The sequence below is a fragment of the Camelus ferus genome, chromosome 1, assembly GCF_009834535.1.
Source record: "Camelus ferus isolate YT-003-E chromosome 1, BCGSAC_Cfer_1.0, whole genome shotgun sequence".
NCBI classification, from domain to species: domain Eukaryota; kingdom Metazoa; phylum Chordata; class Mammalia; order Artiodactyla; family Camelidae; genus Camelus; species Camelus ferus.
The window spans coordinates 111906843-111925356 of NC_045696.1; the positions used below are offsets into that span (position 1 = coordinate 111906843).

The 18514-nt window shown below is 32.4% G+C and overlaps 1 protein-coding gene across 2 annotated transcripts in view; it reads left to right on the top strand.

Moving 5' to 3' along the window:
* The window catches only part of TOP2B (DNA topoisomerase II beta), a 57838-nt gene that overhangs the window by 26147 nt on the left and 13177 nt on the right, over nucleotides 1–18514 (top strand). For both annotated transcript variants that reach the window (XM_032488420.1, XM_032488430.1), the window contains exons 8-27: nucleotides 345–518; nucleotides 1962–2063; nucleotides 2183–2320; nucleotides 4032–4170; nucleotides 4499–4656; nucleotides 4815–4940; nucleotides 5899–6009; nucleotides 6091–6196; nucleotides 7419–7528; nucleotides 7869–7961; nucleotides 8059–8173; nucleotides 9548–9669; nucleotides 9872–10020; nucleotides 10595–10826; nucleotides 12455–12589; nucleotides 13212–13412; nucleotides 14448–14643; nucleotides 14789–14880; nucleotides 17838–17993; nucleotides 18144–18227. In XM_032488420.1, coding sequence (XP_032344311.1) covers nucleotides 345–518; nucleotides 1962–2063; nucleotides 2183–2320; nucleotides 4032–4170; nucleotides 4499–4656; nucleotides 4815–4940; nucleotides 5899–6009; nucleotides 6091–6196; nucleotides 7419–7528; nucleotides 7869–7961; nucleotides 8059–8173; nucleotides 9548–9669; nucleotides 9872–10020; nucleotides 10595–10826; nucleotides 12455–12589; nucleotides 13212–13412; nucleotides 14448–14643; nucleotides 14789–14880; nucleotides 17838–17993; nucleotides 18144–18227 — 2739 coding nt within the window. The remainder of the gene's footprint in view (nucleotides 1–344; nucleotides 519–1961; nucleotides 2064–2182; nucleotides 2321–4031; nucleotides 4171–4498; nucleotides 4657–4814; nucleotides 4941–5898; nucleotides 6010–6090; nucleotides 6197–7418; nucleotides 7529–7868; nucleotides 7962–8058; nucleotides 8174–9547; nucleotides 9670–9871; nucleotides 10021–10594; nucleotides 10827–12454; nucleotides 12590–13211; nucleotides 13413–14447; nucleotides 14644–14788; nucleotides 14881–17837; nucleotides 17994–18143; nucleotides 18228–18514) is intronic.

Here is an 18514-nt window from a genome sequence, read left to right on the forward strand (position 1 = left end):
GGCAGATGCTTTTTTTTTCTTTTTGGTCCTTACATATCTGAAGTCAAGCTGTTTAAGTCTACTTTGTCATTTAAAAAATTTAAACTTTTGAAAGATTTTATAATAATTTACCTGTCCAGTTGTCCCTTCGTACCTTTTCTTTTTCAAGTACATATGGAAATGAATTCCTTTTTAGAGGACAGAAATCAAGGAGTAGAATAAGGGAAGGACATGAAGGTTGGGATTGAGAGCTGTTGTGAATGAAGGGAAGTGAAAGTATGAGAGTACCTGATGGCATTCACCCCAGTTCAGGTGCCAATAGAAGATGAATTCTTTGTTTTTCTTTATGGTTTCCCAATTATTAGGTAAATGGCTTTCGCAGTTATGTAGATCTTTATGTTAAAGACAAATTGGATGAAACTGGAGTGGCCCTGAAAGTTATTCATGAACTTGCAAATGAAAGATGGGATGTTTGTCTCACATTGAGTGAAAAAGGATTCCAGCAAATCAGCTTTGTAAATAGTATTGCAACAACAAAAGTAAGTGTGCTAATTCTTTGTTTCCAAGTCAGTGGTAGAACAATACTGGATTAAAAACAGCAAACAGTAAACAACAGTGACAACAGAAAACCCGCAAATCTACTTTTGTGAAATCAAAAGTGACTTACGAAAATAAAAGCTTATTTTCTATGAAATAGCTGTCTTACAATTTAAACACCCACTGAGAAGTAAATTTGTATGATTAGTGTTTATAATTGAATATGTTTATATTTTATGAAATTTAGAATAACAAATTCCTTATTCTGTGTTCTGAGTTTAAAAAGAACAAATAATAGGAGAGGAGTCTGTTTTGGGATCAGTTTGTGCAATTTGTTATCTGCCATTCTAAAGAGTTTGAACCCTTTTCTGTAGGCTTTTGAATTTTAAAATCAAATGAAATTCTTCTCATTTATAAGCATTTATCCATTGACCATAATAAAGTATCAAGCAATACAAGTGTGTATTTTAGAATAATCTAAAGCAGTGATTTGTTACTTTGTCACTCTTATTTAAGTTTCAACTGATTTTTTTTAATGTTTGCTATTTTTTTATAATCTGGCATCACTTTCTCTAGTCAACAGAAATCCTGTATCAGATATGATTGCATTTTGTTATATGTTATGGAAACCTAACATACAGTGGTTTGTAAATATGTAAAGATTTTATTTTTTATCTATGACTGGGGACCCGTGGGAGGCAGTCTTAGTTTGGTGCTGTAACTCCACTATGTCCTCAGGGACCTATGCCTTTCCTGGCTTTCTTTTCTGCCACCCTTAGCATGTGGCTTTCATTTGCATGCCTTTAAGATGCCTGCTGCACCCTCCCAGGTTCTAGGGAGAAAGAATGAGGTTGGGAAAATGCATATGCCAACTAATCTCTCCCCTTTTATCAGGAACACAGTAGTTTTCCTGGAAGCCCCCTCCAATAGCCCTCTGCTGACATCTCTGACTGAAACTGGGTCAAGTGGCTATCGCTAGCTGTGAGAGAGTCTAGATTGGTTATTTATAATTGGGCATGTTGCCAGTTAAACAAATTTGGGGTTGTTAGTAAGGTAGAAGGGGAGAATGGATATTAGATGGACAACCATCCATGGCTGCCACAGTCCTCCCTAAGTGTAAATATTATGAGTGTCATTACTGCCACCAGGCCAGTATTCATTTTGACTTCCATGTCTCTTTCTTTGATTGTTTTCACTTTGTATGGAGTTACATGATGTTGCTAATTGGCTCTATGACCAAAAGGACTTTATTTTTAAAATCTCAACTCTGCCATTCTGAGACTCATATTATTTTTCTGGAAAATAGGGTTAATAAATTAATAATACTGACTTCACAAGGTTATTGTGAAGATTAAATGCTCATTTTAGGAAAAAAATGAATATGTAAGTGTTTTGCTACCCTAACTATAGAAGATTTTGTATTCTATTTTTTTTTCCCTCTTTAGGGTGGACGGCATGTGGATTATGTAGTAGACCAAGTTGTCGGTAAACTGATTGAAGTAGTTAAGAAAAAGAACAAGGCTGGTGTATCAGTGAAACCATTTCAAGTAGGTGATGCTTTTATTATATATATTCTGTTGAATTACTAATTAATATCAATATCTGTTGAAATATTAAATACTAAATAAAGTTCTGACATTAACCTTTTTTGGTGTGTTTTCAACAGGTAAAAAACCATATATGGGTTTTTATTAATTGCCTTATCGAAAATCCAACTTTTGATTCTCAGACTAAGGAAAACATGACTCTGCAACCCAAAAGTTTTGGGTCCAAATGCCAGTTGTCAGAGAAGTTTTTTAAAGCCGTGAGTAAAATCTGTATTATTTTAGTGTGTTTTTTATTGAAAGTAGATTAACTAGTTTTCTTGATTTATTTAGTCTGTTTGTGATTAGTTTCTTTCTTATAGTAACTGTGGGTACAGGCATACTTATACTAAAAACTAATATGCTTGATTCTGAAAAATTCAAAGGGTAGTTGCTGTTTCATGAAACAATTGATTATTTTGCCAAGCATTGAAGTAGGGAATCATGTAACGAATTGTGTTTTTAGCTTTGCATTGGACACTATAAACCAGATTTACCTCTGATAAATGTACAGGTCCTTGTAAGACTCTTGATTTCATCTTTCCTACTCATTTCAAATTCATCTACTGATTTTTACCTTTATATAATTTTTAAAAAATTGTGATAACGTGCATAACTTAAAATTTACCATATTCTACATATTTTTAAATTTCATTTTATACATATTTATTTAGGCTATCTTTAACCTTTCTGAAACAAGATGAGAGTATAAATAAATAATAAATCTTAGGTTTAAAACTGGGCCTTGTTAATGCTAATAATTCCTCATAATCTCCTGTGTATAAGCAAGACTTGCCTCTGTTCTCTTGTTCACCAGTGCCATCAAATATATATTAAGTAATCATATCTAAACTAGTGCCTTTAAATATGTTTGCACTGGAAATGTAAAGGTGAACAAATTAAAGCCCCTCCACTGTGGAAGTTTGTAATTTGTTGGAGGAGTATCATGTCATTGCAATAGAGATAACATATTTATTAAATTCCAGTATTGGAATTCCAAAGGTACAGTTTCATAAACAAAAACAAAAGTTGTTTTTTAGGTTTTAGCTGAAAGCTTATAGAAATAGTACTTCTGGGTCTAATAATGAATTTTGAATACAGATGACCCTATGTTAATGATTTCCCAAATTTCTGCCCTCATAACAGTTGTTCTTATTATGAAGGAATTTGATTTAGGATTTTATACTTTATCATTTTTGGCAGAGGAAGTTTAGATTTGGCAACATAGTTCACCTCTTTTTTAATATCTCAAACATTCCGGAAAACTATTTTGTGCACCTGAAGTCAGACTACCCAGAATAATGAAAAATAACTCCAACTTGGAGATTCTTTACTTTTTTTTCCTTTTGGCTTGACATCTTGTCACACGTTGGTTCACTGCAGAATGACATATATATATATATATCTGTAATGTTGAAATCCTCATCACCAAACTTTTAAAAAATAAGGACTATTTATAAGTTCTTGAATTTATCCTAATGTCCCTTGCATGTTAATATTTTTTGGTCAAAGTGAATCCAAGATTTATATTTTTGTGTTGAAGGAGATCAGAAATGGCAGCATCTGGAATTTGCCAGGTGGTAAATTCATGGGTGAATCAGCTTTAACTGTGTTAATTTTAACAAAATTAACTTGTAATAAAAGCTATGTATGTTTCTTAAGGAGTTTATTATAATAGAATTTTTTTCATGTGTGGTAAACTTGCCCTTATTTCATGTGTTTATATTTCAGTACAATAGGTGTTTGTGAATATCTGCCTGAGTTAGTTTTACTGTAGTTAGAATAATATTTACCAGCATATATCATTATTATTACCATCATCACCACCACTGTCTGACCTTATAACTGCACAGATTCCAAGCATTATATTAATTTTAGGTAAGTATATGAACTTCTGGCTTGATTGTATATCATTACTCCTTGATTTTTTAGGCCTCTAACTGTGGCATTGTAGAGAGTATCCTGAACTGGGTGAAATTTAAGGCTCAGACACAGCTGAACAAGAAGTGTTCCTCAGTAAAATACAGTAAAATCAAAGGTATTCCCAAACTGGATGATGCTAATGATGCTGGTAAGATTCAGATTATTTTTTTAGATTTTGATTTAAGTTTTCATTTATTCAGTTACAGACTATTTAGATTTTCCACATATAGAGTGTAGGATTTTATGTTCAGAGTATAATTTTACTTCACTAAAATTGCCACATGCACCACATATTACTAATTTTCAGGGAATAGGAATTCAATAAAATATACTTAGTATTTAAATTATACTGAGCATAATGGAAGATGGCTCCTACAGTCTTTTCATTATCATTGTGATTATTCATTTTTCTGGCTTAATTTTTTTCATTGGTAAAATTGAGAAACTTGGAACATATGTCATTTTAAATTTCTCAGGTGGCAAGCATTCCCTTGAGTGTACACTGATACTGACAGAAGGAGACTCTGCCAAATCGTTGGCTGTGTCTGGATTAGGTGTGATTGGGAGAGACAGATACGGAGTCTTTCCCCTCAGGGGAAAAATTCTTAACGTACGGGAAGCTTCTCATAAACAGGTATGTATCTGTATATATATGTGTACATATATGCCCATATGTATATGTGACATTTTAATACTTTACTAGAGTTGTTGAATTTTTATATGTAAATTCCTACTCACCTTTTATGTGTTTAGACACTTGAAAATACTCCAGTTCTTTTCATTTTTACACAGATCATGGAAAATGCAGAAATAAACAATATTATCAAAATAGTTGGTCTACAGTACAAGAAAAGTTATGATGATGCAGAATCTCTGAAAACTCTACGCTATGGAAAGATAATGATTATGACTGATCAGGTTGGTTTAAAAGTTGCCACATGTTAAAACTCGTATCTTTTTCAGAATGTCCTTTTGCTATTTGTTTCATGAGATTTGTTCCAAGATAGTACAAGTGAAAGTGATTGTACACCTGGAGAGGGGGAGGAGCGTTGTTTAATGGCACTTTGTGTGTGAAGCACGTTTTACATGATCTAATTTATGGTAACCGTCTTTTTGATTAGTTACTTTAACAGTGTTTTTAAATGCCATAAATATGGGAAGAGTAGAACACACACTGTAGTATTATGGGGTTAAGTCTTCCTATAAGGAGGAAGGAAATGATGAAACTTACAAGTAAGAGAGGTTAATCAATAGGATAATGGTTAATATTCATATATGATGGCATAATTTGGGATGCACAGAAAACTAGGAGGACTTGAATTGTAAAATGGCAGTTATTAGGAAAGAACTAAATAATTGAAAAGGACGAGTTTCATATGCATCCAACTACTTGTCTCTTGTGTACTCTAATTGAAAGCATTGGTAGAGAAAATCTTCAACTGAGAAGCTGCCAAATGGTTTTAAGCAGAAATTTGTCAGTTTTTATGTTAAGAGAAGACTTGTGAATACCCATATTCCATGGATTTCTTCTTCCATTGCCCAATTAAGTGGCATTATAATGTTTCACGTAGTTCTGCCTTTAAATCATTTTTTTCGTGAAATCTGGGTTAAAGTATAAAAAACATAATGGTGTAGTATATTATATAATGACAGAAAAATTCAGACTGTCACTTAGCTATATTCTTTATTTGAATTTTAAGAAAAAAATTTTTACTATGATCATCCAAAGAATTACATGTTATGTTTTATAAAACGCAGTTCTAAAATTTGAATGGAATTTTGCCTCTTATGTGTATTTATACATTTAAAAATCTGATTATATAAGTAGCTATATTTCATGAAATTGTTATAGCACTCTTTACTAACATTTATTTAGGATCAAGATGGTTCTCACATAAAAGGCCTACTTATTAATTTCATCCATCACAACTGGCCATCACTTTTGAAGCATGGTTTCCTTGAAGAGTTCATTACTCCTATTGTAAAGGTACTATTTACATCAATACATTTTTATATTGTTGTCTTAAAAAGTAACAGAAAAACTAATTTTTTTTATTCTTCATTTAAGGCTAGCAAAAATAAGCAGGAACTTTCCTTCTACAGTATTCCTGAATTTGATGAGTGGAAAAAACATATAGAAAACCAGAAAGCCTGGAAAATAAAATACTACAAAGGTTTGTATTCTAAAACACTTAAATTTTGTGAAGTTACTACTGACAAATTTATTTTTATGAGCACATTATAAATATTTTCCAAGTTTGTCTCTTTTAGCCTTCAGAAATAGCCATTACTGGTTTTTAAAGAACTGTTATGGAAAATTTGATGTAAGTAGAGAGAGTCGTAGAAGGGGCTTCCCATGTACTTAAACAATCACCATTTCATGGCCAGTCTTGTTTCATCTAAACTCTTCTCTTCGCCATCCCATTAGTTTGAAATAACTTCCAGGCATTAATTATTTCAATAATACTCTAGTACATATCACTAAAAGAATTTTTTTGCCTGTAATACCATTATCATACCTTCTTTAATAACCTTAAATATTCAATCCATGTTAAAATTCTCCTGATTGTATTAAAAATGTTTATTTCTGGTTGATAAGTCTCTTAAATATTAATATACTGTTTCTCTTTTCATATTTTTCCCTTAGAATTTATTTATTCAAAAAGTTGGATTTTTTGTATAATTTCCCACATCCTGGGTTTTGCTAATTATCCCTACAGTTTCATTAAATATGAAGCATGTTCCTCTGCCCCTTGCTTTTTGTTAACTGGTAGTTAAATCAGAGGCTTGATCAGATCTGGATTAGGTATATATGACAAAAGCATTTAATAGGCGGCTTTGTTTGTCTTTTTTGTCTATTAAAATTGATCACTTGGTGTAGGTGTTGCCAGCTTGATCCATCAGCTCTTCAGCTAGTGATTTTAAACAGCCTTTGATGTTTATGATTTACTTAAAAAATTTTTCAGCTTTATTGAGGTATAGTCGACAAAATTGTATGTATTTAAGGTGTAAACATGATGGTATATGTATATATTGTGAAATGATTACCACAGTCAAGTTAACATCCATTATCTCAGTTACCTTTTTTTTATGGTGAGAACATTTAAGATCCACTGTCTTAGCAATTTTCAAGTATACAATATAGCATTCTTAACTATAAACATTATGCTATACATTGGATTCCCCATAGCTTTTTTATCTTATAACTGAAAGTTTGTACCCTTTGACAGACATCTCCCCGTTTCCCTCTCCCTCCCGATCCCTGGCAGCCACCATTCTATACTCTTGTTACCATAAGCTTGACTTTTTTTTTTCAAGATTCCATATATAAGTGAGATCATACAGTAGTCTTTCTCTGTTTGGCTTATTTTCACTTTTATTTTTAAAATTGTGCAGGGCTGGGTACCAGTACAGCTAAAGAAGCAAAGGAGTATTTTGCTGATATGGAAAGGCACCGCATCTTATTTAGATATGCTGGTCCTGAAGATGACGCTGCCATTACCTTGGTAATCAAGTTAATTTTAAAAAGTCTCTCCTAATATCCATTCCCTGTATCTGCTATACTTTTCTTCCCAGTCTTGGTTTTCTGTAATAAGTTTCTTCTGAATTCTAAAGGCCAGCCTGGTTAATCTTAGTGTCATGCCCCACCACCCCAGATTGTGCCCTACCTTGATAAGTCTTTGATTCAAAGACCTCTATTCAAGTGTATTTCTGATAAAAGCATATTGGAAAAAACCTTAATTTCCCAGAAATTAATAATTAGTTATTTGCTTTTATGCATTTTAATTTTATTATGAAATTCATTTTATTTTTCAATGTGTGAAATTGCTACCTGGAATCTTTCAGGCATTCAGTAAGAAGAAGATCGATGACAGAAAAGAATGGTTAACAAATTTCATGGAAGATCGGAGACAGCGTAGGTTACATGGCTTACCAGAGGTTAGTCAGAAAGAGTGGTGATCTGGGGGAAGAAAGAGAAAGAGACTAAAATTCATGCAATAATAGTGACATAATTGCTGCATAACTTTTCTCTTAGCAATTTTTATATGGTACAGCAACAAAACATTTGACTTACAATGATTTCATCAACAAAGAATTGATTCTCTTCTCAAACTCCGACAATGAAAGGTCTATACCATCTCTTGTTGATGGTAAGTAGCTTTTGTTTAAGAATCTTTCTCATTTTTGTTTTTTATCAAGCATATTTTAATTTCATAAACTTTAAGCCATCCTCATAATAGTAAATTTAAAATTCTGAAGTTGCTCTTGAGATGTTTTAGTAGTTCTGAAATGTTTTGTATTCTTTAATTTGAATCTTTTAAACCATGTTGAATTTTTAAAGAAAATTAACTTTAAGGCAAATTTTTAAAGATTTTGCCCCCAAGTTGTTGGAGACTTTCTAAAATAAGAAGTAAAATGAGATTATGATAAGTTCTAAAGTGTTTATCAGAGAATGAATTTTAAAACCACCTTTATTCCTCATTACCCCAAAACCTCATGCTTTTAACTTATTTAACTTGACATTAGAGCAGAGTTTAGTCTTCTTTCTAGAGCTTTTTGATTTTGATTTTGTAACTTTTAGCAAATTAGTAATCTTTATGTTTCTTGTTTTTTCAGCTGATATTCTGCCAGTTCATCTAGTGCTAGCTTTAAGTTACATCCCTTTTCTAACACGTTGCCCAATAATTGCAGTCTAAAGTGGTCTCAGATGCCTATAAACTTCTATGCCAACAATTGTGTGCGTCTTATTTTACTTGTGTTAATTTTGCCTCCTCAATTAGATTATAAAATTCTCAAGGAAAGTGGCCTTATTTTATCATCCTTTTGTTTCTGCCATGCTCTGGCCCATGATGATGATGATAATAGCTAGCATTTACTGAAAAGTTTACTACTAAGCTCACTGGACTGGAGCAAGAAGGATAAGGAAGCAGAGTGCTTTGCTTGCGTTGTCTCATATTACCCTTATGATCGCCCTATTAGGGAGGTAATTATTTCAGTTACACTGATGAGGAGACTCAGTCTTACTGGTTTAATAATTTACAAAAAATCACATAGCCAGGTTGAGAAGAGTATCCAGATTAGGGAGATTCTAAAGCCTGCATTCTTAAATATTAGAACACATCTCTTCTTTGTAAGAGTTTGCCTGATTTAGGACATTCTAATAATAGTTTTCAGGCTGATTGATGGCTTGCTGGTACTTTAATTACAACTGACATTTTGGGCATATGAGTGTTTGGAAACTCCTTGAAAGGAGTTTGGTGCCACTGAGTAGTTCTTTAAGACCCAAAGGGGGTCTTTCAATTGGTACTTCACTTTTGGAATAGACTGAGACAGTATAAAAGGCGTTAATATGTACTTATTTGTTACAGAAGCTCAGGTAAACAATTTTAGTTATTTTTTCAGAAGCAAACTATATCTTTGCTTTTTTTCTTTTGAATATATAGAACACTGTTGTCACTAAAAGAAACATTATAACTATAACTCGAGTAATATTTTAAAAAGAGGGTTGTTCTTTTTAAAAATAGGCTTTAAACCAGGCCAACGAAAAGTTTTATTTACCTGTTTTAAGAGGAATGATAAACGCGAAGTGAAAGTTGCCCAGTTGGCTGGATCTGTGGCCGAGATGTCCGCTTACCATCATGGAGAAGTAAGCATTGAGATTGGAATCAATTGAGAGCTATACTTATTGGCATGAAGAATGATAATTAAGCATAATACAGTATTTTTCCTTTTATTAGGCCTTTGGAAATGTATGAGGATTGAGAGTTTGGGTTTTAATAAAATTAGGAAATGTACATACAGAAAATTTAGAATATTAATGTTATGTTCTGTTTGTTTCCGCCCTGTAGCAAGCATTGATGATGACTATTGTGAATTTGGCTCAAAACTTTGTAGGAAGTAACAACATTAACTTGCTTCAGCCTATTGGTCAGTTTGGAACTCGGCTTCACGGGGGCAAAGATGCTGCAAGTCCACGTTATATTTTCACAATGTTAAGGTAATAATTTGTTGATGTAATGGTATAAAGTTTTATTTGAAGTTTATTGGAACTAACCAAATGTGTAATAGAGTTGTTACTATGGAGAGAGATGATTGGGTTATTATGTTGAGGGTGAATGTTTCAAATTATTCATCACATGTAGAATGAAATTTGTTGATCTCAATTTTTATGAATTATTGGTGAAACCAGTCCTAATGAAAGTAAGGATTTTTTCTGATCCCAGTTTATTTTTTAAGCTGAAGATGGGTTTTGTGGTTTAGTCAGAATAAGAGGAAATCCTTAAAAAGTTATTTATCAGTACTAAGAATTTAGGCATTTGAGTCAGTAAGTAACATAAGTGAAACAGGGCTATTTTTATTCTGGCTTTGTGCCTAAGAGAAATATATTCGGTAATAAAGTTAGGTAAATTTTATTGTTAAAAAGTTTAAGTTAAACAGATGTAACCAAAATTCTTAAAAGAAGTGCATTCTTTTTAAAAGATTTTTTGAAATATAAAGTCTTTAATTATGTATTAAGTTTTATTTTTTAAAACTGTGCAATTGTTCCACGTTTTTGTTTTTCTTTTTATTAGCTCTCTAGCAAGACTGCTTTTTCCTGCTGTGGATGACAACTTGCTTAAATTCCTTTATGATGATAATCAACGTGTAGAGCCTGAGTGGTATATTCCCATAATTCCCATGGTTTTAATAAATGGTGCTGAGGGCATTGGTACAGGATGGGCTTGTAAACTACCCAACTATGATGCTAGGGAAATTGTGAACAATGTCAGACGAATGCTGGATGGCTTGGATCCTCATCCCATGGTAATTATGTAGAACTTACTGCTTATATTGTTTTTCGTTTTGGGTTTTTTTTTAACAAATGATAATGTGAAAACTACAAAGGCCAATCATTTTAGAAAAGTAATGGAACCATTTTCATTTTAGAACATATTGTAGACAATAAAGACCTTATTAATGTGTAGCTTGATATGTGCTTACAGTCTAAAAGATACAAAGTTTGGAAAAAGCCTGGGGATAAGATATATAGGGAGAAACTGTTTACTAAAATTTTAAAGTAGTCTGTATTTCAGGCTTTCAGATATCTAAATTATAAAATGTTTTCATGACAAAATTATACGCAGCTTTATGTTTTTGCCTTTAAATTACTGAGTCATATTAGAGTTGTAAGGATGCTTAGAAACACATTGTGTATATTTTAATATATCCCATACTTTAAAATTTTTGCCCCTTTCTTACATCATTTACTGTGTTTGCTTCTTCCCCCAAACTTCCTCCAAGAAAAACTTCTCAAAAAAAGTGTCTTACCCTCTTTTACATGATTTAAAATCACCTAGAAATTTCCTTTTATCATGATACACTTAAATATATTTTTATTATAAAAATGATCGTGCTTATTGTAGAAGATACAAATAAGCAGAGAAAAAATACTTCTGGTATGTAGAAAAAAACTTAATATTTTTATGTATCTCTCTCCAAGTTTTATTTCATTTTTGTATTTTAAAAGAAAACAAAATATTAGATTATGAGGGTGATTTAAAATGTTTTTCCTCTAAATACTTTGTAGTACTTTAAAGTATTTCTAACAGGTATCAAATTTTTATGCGTATAGCATTTTATTTTAATTATTTCAGATGCATTTTAGAGTGTTTATTAAGTCAGTATATTTGATCAGTACATGTGTGTCATATATATGATACTGTGGCTAAGTGGTGAGATGAAGTACCAGTTCCTGTCTTCAGAAAGTTAATGTGTTGTCAAGGCAAGACATCTGGGCATGAAGTTTACAGTGACAAAAGATACCAGTAGTTGCTCAGTGCGCCAGAAGAAATGTCCTGTACTATATGCCTAATTCCTTAATGATAATAACAGATACGAATTTTAGAAGAGGAAGAGATCACTTATAATTAGGCTGAGTAAGATTTAGATAGATGGATGGGGTGTGCGGAGCTGAATAATTGTCAGGGCTGGTAGAGGGAGTGAGTGAAAGTGAGACTATTCAGAAATTAAAATGTGGGAGAAGAGGACGGATCTGGAAGGCAGGTCATTGGAGAAAAGTTAGAAAGTTAGATGGGGTCCAGATTGTGGAAGGCTTTTAATGTACTATCTGAGGAGTTTGAATTTAAAGGATTATTAATCTAGGGGAGAAGGAAGTATGGAGGGTATAGGCTGGAAAAAAGGAATATTCTTGGAAGACTAGGAAAGATGATACTAAGGTTTTGAGATTGGGGGAATGTTGAGATTGTATTAACAGAAGCTGTGAATTCAAGATTGAGTGATTATTTTGAGAAGGACTTGCGAATGAGAGGAATTTAGTTCTGGTCATGTTAACTTGGCAGTAGCAATAGACTATCGACTAAGGGGCATTCACATGTGGCACTGGCACTCAAATGAGAAGGCAGGACCTCAAGGTATTTTATTTTTCTCTGCAGCTGCCAAACTACAAAAACTTTAAAGGAACTATCCAAGAACTTGGTCAAAACCAATATGCAGTCAGTGGTGAAATATTTGTGGTGGACAGAAACACAGTAGAGATTACAGAGCTTCCAGTTAGAACTTGGACACAGGTTGGTATAAGTATGTGTGCAGCCTGTGAGGAGGGCAGTTAAGTTAAGCAATGCTTTCTGGTAAGAATATGATTCTGTCAACATTCGCACTGTTTCTGTATAGTGTTTAAACATTCCTGTATACATTTTTGACTCATTCATTTGAGTTTGTGCTTTGATTCTTCAAATGGTAATTTAAAAGCTTTTTAACTTACCTAAATGTAGAATGACTTAAGCTAGCTTTAAGACTATTATCTTTGTTTATGTTGAAATGAATAGAATAATATGTAAAAAATAGTGTTTTGAACCCTTATAAATATGGTCAATAAATTCATGTCGATCAGTATCAAAAGTATTTGTGTCACCTCTTGTCAGTTCTAGTTGATGCCATCTCGTTATACTCTTAGCCTTTTCCTTGCCCTTTGAGTGTGAGTAGATCGGAACCATTACCTTGTTTATCTTCTCTCTCCATTGAGATCCTCATATATTGTCTTCCATAGTGACGGGGCAGGAGATGATAGAGATGGAGGTTTCCCCTTTTTTCTCCACCGCTGTTGAGAATTTTTTAAAAATTGCATGACTTGTGGTAAGAGAACATGAATGTATGTCATGAAAGAATTACTTATTTTTAAATCTTTTATAGGTATACAAAGAACAGGTTTTAGAACCTATGCTAAATGGAACAGATAAAACACCAGCATTAATTTCTGATTATAAAGAATATCATACTGATACAACTGTGAAATTTGTGGTGAAAATGACTGAAGAGAAACTAGCTCAAGCAGAAGCTGCTGGATTGCACAAAGTTTTTAAACTTCAGACTACTCTTACTTGTAATTCCATGGTAATTGACTAGATTTACTGTGAATTTAACCTTTCTTGCATGCTGTAAGTTGGAGTGTTGTAATTGGCTTCAGACGGGAGTGGCTATAGGGCATTTGAGTGCGTTTTCCCACTTGTATATGTGCTGACGAATCTAGAAACACATTTCTTTCCCTCTAATCTTATCCTCTACTCTTAACTCCAGCTCTATATTTGTGGATCTGGGCTCAGAACACACAGGATACACACACCCTCACATATACTGACTGAAAGTTATGAGAATGATTGTTGCAAGATTTCCATGTGCCTTATGCCTGTTTCTATTAGCATTTTAGTTGGGGAGTACTCATCTCCTAATTCTAATCTGCTTTATTAAACTTATATATTAGTGTTTGTATATAATTGGGAAGGGAGGTAAAAAATGAAAATGTATTATTACCCTTGTTCCATTCCAAATTAGCTTTTGGATGTACGAGAGAATAAAAGAAAAAAATCCAACAATAGCACAGTGATTGAGAAAGTGCCATAATCTGCCAAGCAAGGAAGATTGAAAAAGGACAGAGAAGAAGTAAAATTTCCCCCCAAATTGAAGTTTGAGTGAATTATAGCACATTTATAAAAAACAAAAAAGAGAGGCAGATGCATATCCATTTAGTATATGGGAGGAAAAAGAACCTTAAATTTAATATTTTGAACTTATTGATAGAATGTATTTTTAGTTTGAAAATTTTTATTAGGTGGTTTTATAGCCATAGTTTGTATACTTATAAATAAGAACTTTTCTAAAGGACCTATTTTATCTTTCAAAATTACTCCTATTTTAAATATTTTCATAGTTTTGAGAATTGAATTACCAGTTTCTTGGCATCACCAAAGGAATATTTACAGAAATGTGCTTAATTTTGGTTGTGTTTAATGGCTTTTAGGGCTGGTATGTGTTCACATAAGTGTATTATGGTTATTTTAAATACTGTAGATGTCGTACAAGTTAATACCAATAGAATTTATGTAATCTTTAAAACTTTTACATAATCTTCAAAAACTTTGTTTTGCTTAGGTACTCTTTGATCATATGGGATGTCTGAAGAAGTATGAAACTGTGCAAGACATTTTAAAAGAATTCTTTGATTTACGGTTAAGCTATTACGGTTTACGTAAAGAATGGCTTGTAGGAATGTTGGGAGCAGAATCTACAAAGCTTAACAATCAAGCCCGTTTCATTTTAGAGAAGATACAAGGGAAAATTACTATAGGTAAGAGGCAACTTTTAAAAATTTGAACATTATTTAAAATGGATAAAAAAACTTTGTTAATAGAAGACATTTTTATCAGTAGAATATAAACAAATACAAATTGAATCTCTTTTCTTGATCCTAACTTTATTTTTCCCTCACATAGAGAATAGGTCAAAGAAAGATTTGATTCAAATGTTAGTCCAGAGAGGTTATGAATCTGACCCAGTGAAAGCCTGGAAAGAAGCACAAGAAAAGGTAATCATTTGCAGAACAAGACATTCAGAGAAGCTTTTAAAAGCAACTTCCAAAGCAAACAAAACATATCCAACCCCTGAATTTTAAATTTAGTACTGCTAACGGTGCTGAGTGATTTGTTTGGAGACTGAAGTCTTCTGTTTACCCACAAAACAGATACAGGACAGGAATTTTCAGTGCATTCCCACCGCAAAGCACTTTGCTAGTGTGGCTCAACCAGGGCCTGGAGAAGTGCCTCCAGGTCTGAGAAGGTAGCTCAGTCTCCTCAGCCCTTTCTCTGAGCCTGCCGTTAAAGGGCTGTGGTGGTGGTGGTGGTGGTGGTTTTGTGAGGTGCATTATGCCATCTGGGAACTACACTGGTAGCACAGAAATCATTTCACCCTGGTCAGTTTGTGGTCACAGTATGGTGTCCAGCCACCATTCACTTGATCTGGTTTTGGTTTATGCTGGGGAGACTAGACACAATATGTTCAATATTTATCAGTATTTATTGAGCACCAAGTATGTGCTCTGACCCATGCTTAGATCTTTGGCTGGAGATTTCAACTCTGGAACTTCAGATTAAAAGTCTGATGTTTCATTAGTGAAATTGTCCCATTTTAGATCATAGAGGACTAATATTCAGTGAATGCAGTACTAAAACTTTGCAGTTCCTCTCAAGAATTAGCTTCTTACTATTTACTGCGTATGATTTAAAGAAAAATTTTAAAAGGCAGTACAACATTGTGATTGAGAACACAAATGTACAAAAGGAAGGAAACTGGAAATGATTTTCATATACTTAATTAACATATTGTGTGTATGTGTATGTACGATACTGATAATGTTAGCATCTTAAAAAAATAGTTATGATTGGTGACAAAATTTGAACTGAAACTTTAAACTTCCATACATTTATGAGTTCTCACCCATAATGTTTTTCATCAAACTACATTGAAATACTGCTTTCATTTACATTGTTTTTCTCAGTTTTAAATAGTCAATAGAATGTCGTATGTTAGAGTGGATAAAATTAGAATAAATGATATATTTAGCAATTACATATTAAGATAATAGGTGTATTTGTTTTTTGAGGAAAATGGGGTAGGCAAGATGGGGAGTGTTCAAAATTTGGATGATTCAGGCACTTTGCTTTCCTTTCAGTGTGTTTTATCACACTCTGAAACCCCAAATTATGGTTTATACACTACTTGCCCTTCTGTATCACTGTTGGTTTAAATCATGTATTTTAAAAAATTAGCTAGTTAACTAATGAATTTAATGTTTAGTTTTAAAAAATAAAGATGTTCAGGGTTTGAGAATGCCCTTCTGGTAGAAGTAGACTTCATGGGTAAAAGCTAGTGCTTGATTTCAATAATTTCATCGTTACCATCAAAATTTTCTCAGCATCTCGGCCACGTGTTCACTTTGGGGATTCAAGAAACAGAAGGAACTGCTCTTTTATAAGAGTGTCCTGTTTTATGTAGTGTTGGAGAAGAGAGAGTTATAAAGCAGATAATTAGAAGATTAAAAACAGTAGAATTCTGTCACTGGAACTTGAAAGATTTTTTTTTCCTTGGTTTCTCAAAGCATCCTTAGTCACCTTCACATTGACAGTGATAGACACACATATTCACAGAGCACTCCTTAACAGTACTTGGTCTGTCTTCAAAACCTAGAGCAAACAGACTTCTGAAGTGTGGGTCTAAACAGGATTTTATGACACTCTAATGATATTTTAAATAGTGGTGTAACAACCTTAATATTCCATAGCAACACACTATTTCATGAAGAAATTTCAAAAACTATAGAGTGAATTAATTTGTCATAAATTATCTAGGTCCTTATTAATCTATCAACTCAACACCAGCAGTCCTTATTTGGCTAATGTTACTTAATTGAGTTTATACTTTTGTTTATGTAATGAAGTATCTTGCTTTGCAATTTTTATTTTTATCCCTTCTAAAGTACACTTAAACTTTACTTTGTATATATACATTATTTTACTGAAAATTTTTAATTAAATTGTAAAGGTTTTTTTTTTTTTTCTTTTTTGGTTACTAGAAGTGAACTTTTTGTTTTATGGAGTATCAGGTTAACTCAGTCATTTTTATTTTTTAATTTTTTTTTTTTAATGGAGGTACTGGGGATTGAACCTGGAACCTTGTACATGCTAAGCACTCACTCTACCACTGAGCTATACCCTCCCCCCAACTCAGTCACTTTTAATTATCAGAGTGCCTTAACAATTGAGATGCAATTTTATTTAACAGCTGTTGTTACTTAAAAAATTTTAAAGGTGATGTCACCTATAATAACTTCTATTAAATTCATTGGATTTTAAAATTTAATATTAGCATAAGTTTTTTATTGAAACTGTTTCTATGAAAAAAAGATCTTATGAACACAATTTTAGAATAGTTCTTAACAATTCTTACTCTAACTCACCAGCTCTTAAATTCTTAAGTGAACTTTTTTCTTAGTCCTGACCTGAATATTCTTGCTGGAGAGAATTTTTATTAAGAACTCATCCTTAGTGAGTGACTACCTTAGCATATTTATTGTAACCATGAAACGTTCTTCATAAGTGATATTTATTTTAGGTTTCAGATTGCTCATTCACTCACCATATAAAAATCGGACAAAATGCAATGATAAAACATTAGTTCTGCTCTATTAATTTTAAGATGTAGTGTCTTCTCAAGCAGTTAATTTTTCATCAGATTCCTGGATAAATAGGGACTGAATATACCATTCCTTTTGATGACTTTATTGTGTATGTTTAGAAAATTTAAACTTTTTATAGGAGATATATACTCATAGGTAATCTTACAGATAATCTAAAATAAGTCCACCACCCTGAAGATGTAGCATTAAGAGTGTAGTATGTATGGAATTTGAAACTCAGTATTCAATAAAATTCAACATTGATTTGATATTATACAGGACTTTAATATAAAGTTTATTATTTTTTACAGGCAGCAGAAGAGGAAGAAACACAAAACCAGCATGATGATAGTTCCTCTGATTCAGGAACTCCTTCAGGCCCTGATTTTAATTATATTTTAAATATGTCTCTATGGTCTCTTACTAAAGAAAAAGTTGAAGAACTGATTAAACAGAGAGATGCAAAAGTATGAACTTTTGTGGGTTAAATAATTTGAAACTGTTTCAGTATTATCCATATCTTTTTCTTTTCCAAAAATAAATACTTTGATTTACCCTTTATGTATATGTTTAAAAATTATTGAACGTCTAAATCATACTGCTTTTTTTTATTATAGGGGAGAGAGGTCAGTGATCTTAAAAGAAAATCTCCTTCAGATCTTTGGAAAGAAGATTTAGCAGCTTTTGTTGAAGAACTGGAGGTAGGTTAAGTCTCCATTAAAGTATATTTGGAAAAGTAATGCTTATGACACAAGAATGAACATTTTTAAAATTTAATTATCCCAGAGTTTCTTTTAACTCTATGAAGGTTAATGTTTTTGTAAGCTGCATTACGATTAAGCTTTTAGCTATATGAAGTCATAAAGAAAAGTTATGTCTGGTGTAGATGAGTGAGAGCTATAGAGTTGAAATTTAGAATGAATTAAATTCTACTACTTACTATTAGTTAAAATTTCTTGACTGACTTCAAATTAGCTTATTGATTCAA